Source organism: Marmota monax, unplaced genomic scaffold (assembly GCF_021218885.2).
Source record: "Marmota monax isolate L192 unplaced genomic scaffold, Marmota_monax_Labrador192_F-V1.1 WCK01_AAM20220418_F8-fsc00145, whole genome shotgun sequence".
NCBI classification, from domain to species: domain Eukaryota; kingdom Metazoa; phylum Chordata; class Mammalia; order Rodentia; family Sciuridae; genus Marmota; species Marmota monax.
The window spans coordinates 5,002,739-5,015,638 of record NW_026695201.1 but is presented as its reverse complement, the minus strand read 5'-3'; the positions used below and the strand labels follow the sequence as shown (position 1 = coordinate 5,015,638).

The following is a 12,900-nucleotide window of genomic DNA, read 5'->3' as shown; positions in this document are numbered from 1 at the left end:
TATTTAATCCTGCCATTTTCTTATCACCTTTTTATCCCAAAGTTCTTTAAAGGATAGTCCATACTCACTGTCTTGACTTCCTAAAGTCTTTTCAGGAAAACTGGCAAATGTTGATAATTAATGAAGCTAGACAATGGGTTTAAGTGGGTTTATAACAACTTTCTCTACAGCTTGATAATCTTCATAACTAACTTCATTAATAAAAAAAGATTATTCACCAGGAATGGTGGCACATGCCTATTATCCCAACTACTGTGGAGGCTGAGGCAGGAGGATCACAAATTTGAGGCTGGCCTTGGCAACTTAGCAAGACCCTATTCAAAATAAAAAATAAAACAGCTGGGTGTTTAGCTCACTGGTAAAGCACCCCTGGACTCAATCCCCCATACTGCCTAATAACAAAGAGAGAGAAAATTATTCAACTCATAGCTCCTTTCAGTTTTCAACTAACTAAGCTAGACTCCATGTCTTCCCCTAATAAATCTGCTTTTCAAGACTACCATTGACCTGTTAATTATCAAATTCCATTTTCTGCCTCTCCCAAACTCTCAGCAGCATATGATACCATTGCCCAAGACCACCTTGAAATTCTTTTTATCTTAGCTTAAGAAAACCATTTCTTTGATTCTGTCCCTAACCCTGTTTGCTCTGATTTTCTTGTTCTATTGTTCATGTTCTTTTTTGTTTTTTTGGTGGTGCTGAATATTGAACCCAAGGCCTTATGCACGCTAGGCAAGCACTCTACCAACTGAGTTATATCCCCAGCCCCTGTTCATGTTCTTATTACTCTCCTTTGTCTACTCATTCTCCTTGGATAATCTCATTTACTCCACTACCACTATCTACCTATGTGTCCATAACAGTAATGTCAGTACTCAGTCACTGTCCCAAACTTCCCATGCTAAAAATAAAAACTGTATTGTCATCATAAACTGTCCATGTTTCTGATTGCTACTTCAGATAACTGTATCACCATTCAGTCTCTTAACATAGAAATTTTGGAATTATCTTTAATTTCCCTTTTTTTCTTCCTTATGTCCTCATTGTACCAGGTATTAAATCTCAGAATCTGTATCTGAGATAGTTCATCCTTGATAGCCATGGTTCAAGTTTAGACTCTCATTTATTACCTGAAAGAAAGCAATGGTCTCTGCCACTACTCTCCCTTTGATCCAGTCCATTCTCAATATAACCCTCACAGTCATCTCCCAGATACACAAAGCTGATTACATTACCCTCTGCCTAAAAACTTAGGGATGTCTCATTGTATAAAAGTGCCCTTCATTATCTGGCTCCATATATGCCCAAGGGGCTCATGCACACTCCTTGTATCTGTAAGAGACACCAAACTTTTCACTTTTTTCTGAAAACGTCATACCATTTCATCATGGTGCCTTTAAACATGCTGTTTCCCCTATTTGACATGTCTTTCCCACACTTTCCATCTGGAAAACTGGTATTACACTTCAAAGTTCAGATTCCTCATTGGGGATTTCCCTTGTCATTCAATCATTCAACAAAAAATGTGTTGTTACAGTTATCAATATGTCATAAACTGTCACCCTAAGAACCTGCACTCTCATTTATGTTCTTTCAGTACTTTGTTCATACTGCAGTAATTATACTCACCATATTATACCATAGTTACATGTCTCTTCTCCCAGTTAGATCATGATATATTTGAAGGTATGGCTCCTATCCAATTACTCTTCACGTATCCCTACGTATCTAGGATGCTGATTTTGTTCTAAACATATCAGTTTATCTCTAGATTACTACTAGAGCTAAAGAATAACAAACAATGAGTATTCCAATTTTTACATTATTATCCAAAACAAATAGCTACATACTTACCTCATGGGGCCATAGTTCAGTATTACAAATGCCAAAACTATCATGACACAGATAGCTCTTCGCTTTGGACTAGGGACTTTAAGCCTCTGGTTCTAAAGGAAATGACCACATGAAATACAATTAAACTACATATCAATCTCACAAAAAGCATTACCTTAAAAGAAAACTTTCCTCTTTACTAGCTATATGAATGCCTTTTCTTATTTAAAAACAAAAACAAAACTCAAAGTTGAGAAAATAGTTCTTTTCGAAATACTGAAGTAGAGCCTTCCAAGATTTCTTTTCCAAAAGAGAGAAGTCAAAGAGAAACAAATAGAGCAGAGAATTCAATAGTTTTATATTTTCATGAATCCCCAAAGAATTTTGAATCACTTGTGTAGTCTGTCTCCCTGTCTTTAAAATCACTGTTTTCACCAATGCACTGGAGTGTTACCATGTGCTCAGGGGTTAAGATAGAAAAAACAGTATAAGAAATCCCACTGAATAGGTATCTATTTGGTTCAGAACTCCACTGCAGTGGGAAATCCTAAGGCAGCAGATTTTATGAACAGAACTGAGGAGAGATGATTAACCCTGGGAGCAGTATGACAACAGAAGGCAAAAAGCAGTGCAGGTAGACAGAGAAAAGATAACATTTTACTTTATATTTTCTTTTTTAAAAGGGAAGCCCTCATAGGACTATCCAGGAGTCTCAATCTGAGTCACTTAGTCAGGAGTATAGAAGGTACCAAGGTAATGAGTTAGGAGAAACCTAAGAAAAGAAGAAGACTTCTAAATAGATTGGGAAGTACAGTTCAAAAGATCATCTTTCAAATTTTATCCTATTGAAAAATGTTTTTGGACTTATCGTACTCTTGTTTTCCTGGCACTATTGTTTTATATCATTTAAGATGTAAAAGTTTATTAATTTATAAGAAAAAACAACTTTAACCCATCTTAGCAGGCTCCATCACACTCACCTCTGATATAACTTCGTCCAATTGCCGTTTCAGTGACCCATTCTCTTTCTTCAGTTGCTCATTTTCTGAAAGGGCAGCCTTTAATCTAGCCTCTAACCCTAGCATATATTCTTTCTTTTTCTTGCGTGACTGACAAGCCGACTCTCGATTTTTTATCATACGTTGTTGCCTCCTTAGCACAGCAATCTAGAAAAAGTTAGGAAAAAATCAGAATATTATGATTTTAGAATCAGATCAAAATAGATTGGGATATATTGATTTAAACAATTATTTTTAAACTACTGTGCTTAAAACTATATCTTAAAACAGCTTTTAAAATGTACTGTTCAAACTAAGTAAATAAAAATCAAAAGATGAAATAAGGCTTCTGGGAACCTAAATGTTAAATAATTTCTTCTGAAGTGTTCCTAAAGCTTATTTATTGATCTTCCAATTTTCTCTTTAGACACTCCCTTAGAAAGTTCCTTTAAATACATAAGCATACATAGTTACTCTTCAGTATTCATGAGGAACTGGTTTCAGAACTCCCCAGTTACCAAAATCTGCAGATACTCAAGACCCTTATATAAAATGGTTTAGTTTCTGCATATAACCTACTCATATCCTCTTGTATACTGTAAACCATCTCTAGATTACTTATTATATCTACTATAATGTGTAAGTAGCCATTGTACCATATTGTTTAGGAAATAATAACAAGGAAAAAAGTCTATATATGTACAACACAGAAGTAATATTTTTCTGAATGTTTTCTATCTCAGTTGATTAAATCAACTGAATATGGAACACAGAGATACAGAGGACCAATGATATATACATCTTTAATCAACATCTCTGTCCCTAAATTAATTGACTATGCTCCAAAGTCATATATCCAATTACTTATAAGACTACTTCTACTTGTAGAATCCATTCAAATTCAATACGTGAAAAGTGAACACATTTCCCTCTACCTAGATTTTTTAAAAATCTATCCATCTTCTATCAATAGTATTTCTCAGAATATAAAGGAGGAAATGATCATTATTATATCTTTTATTCTCTATATTCATTCCCACTCCCAATCCCTCATTTACTCACCAAATAATGTGTGAAATATATGCTAATGACCAACTTTCTTTCAGTAAATATGTGTCTTAGTTATCCCTTCCTATTTCCACTAACATTCTCTTAACACAGGCACTCACTAACTTACCCAGACTACTGAAATAGATGCCTATTTGAATTGTCTTTGGTTTTATCTTGTCCACCAATTCTAAAACAACCCTCCAAATGTTTATCTTACCAATCCATTGCAAAGACAAGCTATTCATACTTCCCAGCTACCCACTCTTATTTTCAAATCCTTCCCTAATGTGATCACTCCCTACCTAAGGATACTTTCTGCCCTAACTATACAACTATTCATGCTATATCCTCTAATCTTCTCATTTAAGGCTACTTAATAATCTCCTCACATGTCTAAATGATTTCTTTATTCATACTGTTTGTTCCTATTTGGGATGTCATCTCCTCTACTGACTTTGTTCTAAGGTCCCTCTAAATTCCAATTATCCTTATTTGATATTTAAATTTTCTCTGAACATCTTATTCCCTTATTATTTGGGAGATACACCAGAACACTCCAATGGTCTCAACTATTTTAAGAATGTTCACTTTACCTAGCTTTTCAACCTGGAAACCAAAACCATGTCTGATACTACTTTTTTTGTTAAATACCCACAATATCTACCATAATAAAAACTAATTGAACCAAGTTATTTTTGTTAAGTTTTCTAAACTAAGTTATAGAAACTATTATAATAACATTAGTCTAATTCAGGGGCGGGGGAATTAAGGGAAAGAGGTAACAAAAATTAAATCCATAAAAAAGCACCAGAGAATAATATTTAAATTGATTAGTGTTAAGTATACAGATGCCTAAAATATTGACGTCTATGTACTTTGGAATGGACTTTAAAAAATAAATATCCTGCTGTGGGGTGTTCCATAACTCAATCAGTAAATTTAAAAATTTCATATCAATTTGTTTTAAAATAGTAACATAATTCCCATCCAAATACATTTCCTAGAAACAGGTATGCCAGAACCAATCATGTGATCTCTCAGCACCAAGTACTGTCAACAAACTCTCAATCATAACCTACAAGAAGAAATGTTATATGAAATATCAAAAAAGGGTGTTTTTTTCTTTTTTAACTTCACAAGTGTGCTAATTATATGATTACAATCATCATCTATAAAAATTTCCCCTGTGCAACAACTATCCAACTATCCCACTCTTCAATAATGTTCTCTCTCTCCCTCTCTCTTTCTCTCTCTCTCTCTCTCTCTCTCACACACACACACACACACACACACACACACACACAGCAGTAGCACCAGCAAGCCATGATGGATTGATTATTCACCAATTTCAAACTATTCTCTGGAAAATACCACTCTGTTCAATCTAATGTTATTTTTAGTTATTGTCATTATTCCTGAGAATGCCAGTGTCCATAATTAATACTTAATAACAGAGTGCTGAAGTACACTGAGCACTGAACAAGTACACAAAAAAGAAGGTTCCAGACGGAAGAGTTCATACTAAAAGTTAGGTCAAAGGCAACCTTTTTTTAAAGGTCACATAACCTATGGAATCTGGGGAGGCATACAGATGGCACACTGTTTAATAAATTTCAAACAAGAATTGGGTATTTCTATAAACAAGAAAAGAACCTGCATATTATGAAATACTAAAGTTTCAAAGGGTGTCAATCCACATGCTTCCTACCAAAAAAAAAAAAAAAAGAAAACCACCCGTGGTCAAATATTCATCTTTTTCACACAGAAAAAGATTCATTATAATAGTCCTGAAATTACTCAATACATCCAAAAAAAAAACAGAAGGGAAAGGAAAACCACAGGAATCAAAGAATATAGGCTTCCAACTTCATTTCTAGCAAGCTATGTTCAATTATCCAAATAAACATTAAATTATTCCAAAAAAAGTATATGATATTTTTAGACTAAACACTTATATACTGTGTGATGTTGTTTTAGAGGGTTGGAGGAGAGAGTTATTTAACTCTATAAGAAAAAAAGGATTACTCTGTAATTCTTTTTTTTTTTTTTTTGGTGGGGAGGGGGGAAACAGGGATTGAACTCAAGGGCACTTGACCTCTGAGCCACATCCCCAGCCCTATTTTGTATTTTATTTAGAAACAGGGTCTCACTGAGTTGCTTAGCACCTTGCTTTTGCTGAGGTTGGCTTTGAACTGGAGATCCTCCTGCCTCAGCTTCCCAAGCAGCTGGGATTACAAGCATGCGCCACTGCGCCAGGCTACTCTGTAAATTCTGTTTAGTAAATTGATTTTTGCACATATGATGCATCATAATCATCTCTGGCATGCAATGAGAACAGCACTATAGGATTTTTATTATTTTGATGTTTCATAAAATATTTAAATCATCTCCATTTGTTGAAATTACTACAGTTTTTAAAAGTCCTTAAAATAAGCCTCATTATTGGATTTACTGTTAGAGAGTAGAAGGGCCAAGGTTAAAGGTCAGTTCACTCCAAGCCCAAACGTACTTATACAATGGTTCCATGCTGCTTCTTTTTTTAATTGCTTTTATTTTTTAAACACATGACAGTGGAATGCATCACAATTCTTATTACACATATAGACCACAATTTTTCATATCTCTGTTTGTATATAAAGTATGTTGACACCAATTCATGTCTTTTTTTTAAAGAGAGAGAGAGAGAAAGAGAGAATTTTTTAATATTTATTTATTTTTTTTTTAGTTTTTGGCAGACACAACATCTTTGTTTATATGTGGTGCTGAGGATCGAACCCGGGGCCGCACACATGCCAGGCGAGTGCGCTACCACTTGAGCCACATCCCCAGCCCCCAATTCATGTCTTCATACCTCTACTTTAGTTAATGATATCTATCACATTCTACCATCATTGCTAACTCTCTGCCCCCTCTCTTCCCCTCCCATCCCTCTGCCCTATCTAGAGTTCGTCTATTCATTCCATGTTCCCTCTCTCTAACCCACTATGAGTCAGTCACCTTATATCAGAGAAAACATTCACCATTTATTTTTTGGGGATTGGCTAACTTAACTTAGCATTATCTTCTCCAACTACATCCATTTGCCTGCAAATGCCATGATTTTATTCTCTTTTATTGTTGAGTAATATTCCATTGTGTATATATGCCACATTTTTTAATCCATTCATCTACTGAAGGGCATCTAGGTTGGTTCCACAGTTTAGCTATTGTGAATTGTGCTGCTATAAACATTGATGTGGCTGTGTCCCTATAGTGTGCTGTTTTTTAAGTCTTTTGGGTATAGACAGAGGAGAGGGATAGCTGGGTCAAATGGTGGTTCCATCCCAAGTTTTCCAAGGAATCTCCATACTGCTTTCCATATTGGCTGCACCAATTTGCAGTCCCACCAGAATTTATGAGTGTGCCTTTTTCCCTAAATCCTCGCCAACACTTATTGTTGTCTTCATAATAGCTGCCATTCTGACTAAAGTGAGATGAAATCTTTTTTTCTTTTTTTTATTGGTTTAATTTTTAAATACATGACAGCAGAATGCATCACAATTCTTATTACACATATAGAACAACTTTTCATACCTCTGTTTGTATATAAAGTATGTTCACACCAATTAATGTCTTCATACATGTACTTTAGATAATGATGTCTATCATCACGCTGCTTTTAAATAACAAATATAAAGTCTTGCATCAAGCATGGAACTCTAACCTCAATGAACTGTGTAGTTACTTTAATTATGTGCCTGTCTGAAAATAAGAGACATGTGGAACTGATTATATCTGGAAGCTTAATTTCCTGTTAGCAATATGAAAACATAAAATCAATACTCTGACCCATTAATCAATTGACACATCTCCCCTCTAGGCATATCAGATGATTTAACACATACTGAAATGAGCAAACTGCTGGCTAGTCCCTGCTTCTGATCATCCTGCCTTCAGACATCTCTCCCAGCAAGCACTGTGCCTTGGAAAATGAATGAAAGAAAAAACTTCACAGGTAGAAAATATTCTCCCTTGAGTGCCATTGCACTATAAAATGTGGTTTTTTGCTTATTAAACAAGCATTCAGTTGAATATAAGAAAAACTTATGTAAAAGGAAAACTTTCACAAATGGATAAGTTACTTTTGAAGGTTGAATCAATTTAAAAGTCAAAGTTCTATATCTGTTACATTTTGGTTTTAATTTTAAAAGCTTCAACTGATAAACACTATTATAATCCTTTTTTTTTTTTTACAAAATATATTATTCAGACCCTTGATTCTGTGATGCTGCTTGTTAGCTAACAAATGAACTTCAAAGAACTGAATGATTGTACGTTAAAGTGATATCAAAACAGGATATTTTAATGCTATGAAATACATTCCAAAGTAAACTTAAGTCAGATCAGGTATTGATAATCTATGGGTGAATCATATAGTAATTACTGGCTTGCTGCACATTTTTCTATCAATCCCAATTCTCATTTGGCTGAATTTTCCCCTCAAAACTGATGGATAAACAAGAAATTTTACCTCTTTGTCACATAAGGCATAAGTAAATAAACTTTAAGTCTCTGTTAAATAAGCCAAAGTAAATTTCCATGCACATTTCTTCTAAATTATATTATGTATATTATTGGGTACCTTAGTAGTAAACACATTTACAGATACATTCTAAAAACCTTGGATAACTAAAATCACTGGCAAATTTAATTTGTGGAAATCTATTTTATTTTATTTTTTTAATATTTATTTTTTTAGGTGTAGATGGACACAATACAATGCCTTTATTTTTATGTGGTGCTAAGAATCGAACCAGGGTCCTGCCTGTGCTAGGTAAGCGCTCTACCACTGAGCTACAATCCCAACCCTGTGGCAATCTATTTTAAATGTTCAAGTAAATATTTTAATTTGACTTCTGTTAAGAATCTTAAGTATACTACTTTTTTCTCATAAACTCATTTATAGCAGAAAGGGGGAAATTTATACTAGCTCCACTCTTCTCAATTTCATGACAGTCAAAATTTTCATTTTACTCTCTCATTTTTTGTGTGTACGTCATATATCAGTATCCATTTACCAAAAATTAAAAAGAAGTTTCACTACTGGCAAACTGAACCATCTACTTTAGCCAAGGAAATAATCTTCACCCTGCAAATTCTTTCCTTCTTTTTTTTTTTTTAACAAAGAATGCCTTCTGATATGTAGCATAATTCCAGAATGAGAAAAGATAACAAAGTCCTTTCTAAATCTATACTGCCTTATCCAATCTCATCTCTGAATGAAGGGAAAGAATAACTAATAGAGAAGCAAAGGCAGGAGTATGCATCAGACGTTCTTAGGAAAGCCATGCTGTGGGCATAGCCTCTTGAAGAACAGAGGGACCAGAGTCCTATATACAGGAATCATCAAAAGATCCTCAGAACAATATCCTGTACCTTCAGTTTATGACTCCTGTTTCATGTTGTCTTAGTCAATGTGGGGCACTGTGACCGAATGGCCAGAACAACTTAGAGGAGTAGTTTATTTTGAGCTCATAGTTTCAGAAATTCAGTCCATGGTTAGCCCGTTCCATCATTAAGGGACAAGGTAAAGTAAGCATATCGGCTAAAAAGTAAGGTAAAGGGAAGCTGCTTACCTCATGGCAGCCGAGAATTAGAGGTGAGGTGCAAGGAACAGAATATAAACCCCAACAGCATGCCCCCAGTGACCTACATTGTCCAACCACATTCTACCTATCAACAGTCACCACCTAGTACAGTAGTCCTTTCAAATCCTTAATCCATCAAATGAATTAATCTACAGATTAAGTTACAGCTCTTATAATCTAATCATTTCACATATTTCTACATTGTTTCATGAGCTTTGGGAGGGCATACTTCATATTCAATCCATAATATTTCACCCCTGATTCTCAAAAGCTCATGCCCAACTCACAATGCAAAATATACTTAGTCCATTTCCAAGAGTCCCCATAATCTTAACAGTTTCAGAATTCACAAAAGTCCAAATCCAAAGTATCTCCTCTGAGACTTAAGGCAAACTCTTGGCTATGAGTCCCTGTGAAACTCAAGCGCAAAATAAGAAAAGAAAAATCAAAAGCAAGTTACATATATGCAACATACAGTGGTATAGAGTAAACATTTCAATTCCAAAAGAGAAGAATAGGGGCAAAGAAAGAAGGAATAGGACCTAGCCAAGCGAACATTTCCTATAGCTCCATCTCCAACTCATGGTGGTGGGATGTGATCTTCAAAGAGAATGGGCCGTCCCCTGCCCCACCCCTGCCCCTTTGGCCTTGCTGGTTGCTGCTCATGTGGGCTTTCTTTTAGCCTTATTCTATCCACAGCCAGTGGTTTCCTCAGCATAAGTTTCATGTTACTGGCATTTCTTAATTTTGGGAGTCTCTATTGCAGTTTGGCTTCCTTTTCATATCTTCACACATCACCCTCTCAGAGGCTGCCTGCAGGGATTCTGACCCTGCCAAAATTTGCCTGACCTCCCAGGCCTTTCTTTGAAATATTGGTGGAAGCCTCCATGACCCCCTAACTCCAGTGTCCTACATTTCCACAGAATCAGTACAACAAGGATGATGCTCCTTGTGGCCAGTTCCAATAGTAACCAGGCCTTCTTGGACTGTGCTTGGTGGTCTCTAAATAGCTGGGTGATTAAGCATGATGAAACAACTTCCTAAGAACCTCAGATGGAGAAGGGACCCCCCAAGATCTCTTAAATGAATTTTCACTTCTACACCACTAAACCTGCAATGAATGGGTGGGGTTTTGCAGACTTTGAAATTCCCTCAAGGCATCTTTCCTATTGTCTCTGTGCAAAAGTACTTAACTTCTCTTTAGAGGTGGAAATCTCTTCATCTTTGGCCCCAATTTTACACTCACTTTTCTGGCCAGACTCTGCTTTCTGCTGCTCTCACAATAAACCCTATTAAAAGCTGCCAGCAATATCCATGCCTGAATACTGTGCTGCCTTAAATTTCCTCTGCCAGAATATTAGTCCATCACCTTTAAACACTGCCTAACACAAAGTCTTAGGACATGGGCAAAATGCAGGCAACTTCTTTATCAGAATGTAACACAAATGGCCTCTAGTCCAATATCCAATAGAATTCTCATTTCTCTCTCACACATCTCAACATTCCCATGAGCTCTCTAGTCATATAAGCTCCCATCAAAATAAGCACTCAGCTCTGCTTACAATATTCTAAAGCTTCTCTAGCCTGCATCTTCAAACTTTTTCAAATTCATCCTCCAAACCAGTTCCAATTTCTGTGTTAGTCAGCTTAATATCCCTGTGCCCAAAATACCTTGCCAAAACAACTGGGAGGAAGAAAAGTATATTTTGAGCTTGCAGTTTCAGAGGCTTAGTCCATAGTCAGCTGGTTTCATTGCACTGGGCCCAAGATGAGGTTGAACATCATAGCAGAAGAGCACCACAGAACTGCTCACCTCTTGGTGGCAGTGAAGCAGAGAGATGGCAAGAAACAAGGGATACAATATGAAACTCAAAGGCATGCCCCAGTAACCTACTTCCTCCAGACATGCCTTCGCCTGTCAACACTTACTACCCAGTAAAGTAGTCCTTTCAAATCATTAATCCATCAAATGGATTAATTCACCAATTAAGCTAAAGCACTCATAATCTAATCATTTCATATACTGCTATATTTGTCTCATCAGTTTTTGGTGGCTACCTCATATTCAAACCATATTACATATTATCCCTAGAAATAATGGTTATAACTCTGTAAAAATATAATAGTCCCCCCTACATAGTTTCCGTTATCTATAGCCACTACAGCCTAAAAATACTAAATGGAAAGTTCCAGAAAAAAACAGCGCTTCTCTGAGTAGTGTGATGAAATCTCATGCCACCCAAGATGTAAATCTTCACTATCTACATCACCTACTCATTAATCACTTAGCAGCCATGTGTGTTCTGATTGACTATCATGGGATGGCAGTGCTTGAGTTCAAGTAACCGCTATTTTACTTATCAACAGCCTCAAAACATAAGAATAGAGATGCTGGCAATTTTATTATAGTATATTATTATAATCATTCTATTTTATTATTGTTGTTCTTAATCTCCTACTATGCCTACTTTAAAAATTAAACTTTATCATAGGTAAGTATGTATAAGAGAAACAAAATATACATAGCATAGCATTCGGTACTGCTATGATTTCAGGCATCCACTAGAGATCTTGAAACATATCCCCCACAGATTAGGGGAGACTACAGTACTGGTAATTAAGTCATTAAATGACAATGCTGGAAATCAGGAATCTTTAATATTTGACCTAGCATTTCAGGGAATTGAAAGAGCTTGAAAAAAATCACTTCTCCTCCTTGGATTTATTTACACATTATAAAAAGAGAGAATTACACCAGAATAGTGCTTTTGAAACTATATCCCAATATCAGGATCAATTTAATGAATCACTATACCCTTAAAATTTTTGACAGAAAAGCATAGGATAAAATCTATTTTAAAATGTTTTACATTTAGTGAGAGCTCAGATTAACAGTAAGTTTTATCTGACATCTGTAAGTTTTATCTGACAATACCAAACTGTTCAAATAAGGTCACTTTATATAAAACTTTGGCCTTCATGACGTAAAACTATCTGCTGCCTTAATTTTTAAAAACCGAGTCTTATGACTACCTTAATTTTTATACATAAGGAGACTACATTTGTAAAGGGAGGGAAAAGGGAGCAGCAAGTTTCAGGACTTAGACAATCTGAAATGTCCACTTATCAATAGCCTCAAAACATGAGACTAGAGATGCATCATGGCTACGGGAAAGCCCCATAATGGAATACAGAGTGGATATCAGCACTGGACTGAGAAAAGATCAAGACTGAATTCTAACTCTATTATAATATGTCAAGTGATTGAGGAAAGGATAAAATAAGTGACAGACATAAAGATTCTTTGTAAGCTATACTATAGCATAAAAATGTAGTTTCAGTAAAAAGAAATATCCTGCAGCTAGAAAATTAACAATGAGAAAAAGTAACTC

At 35.5% G+C, this 12,900-nt stretch overlaps 1 protein-coding gene across 2 annotated transcripts in view; it reads right to left on the bottom strand.

Moving 5' to 3' along the window:
• Atf6 (activating transcription factor 6) overlaps positions 1-12,900 on the bottom strand; it is a 238,101-nt gene that overhangs the window by 172,014 nt on the left and 53,187 nt on the right. For both annotated transcript variants that reach the window (XM_046428915.2, XM_046428916.2), the window contains exons 8-9: positions 2,814-2,999; positions 1,855-1,946 (exon numbers count right to left, since the gene is read on the bottom strand). In XM_046428915.2, the coding sequence (XP_046284871.1) occupies positions 1,855-1,946; positions 2,814-2,999 (278 nt within the window). The remainder of the gene's footprint in view (positions 1-1,854; positions 1,947-2,813; positions 3,000-12,900) is intronic.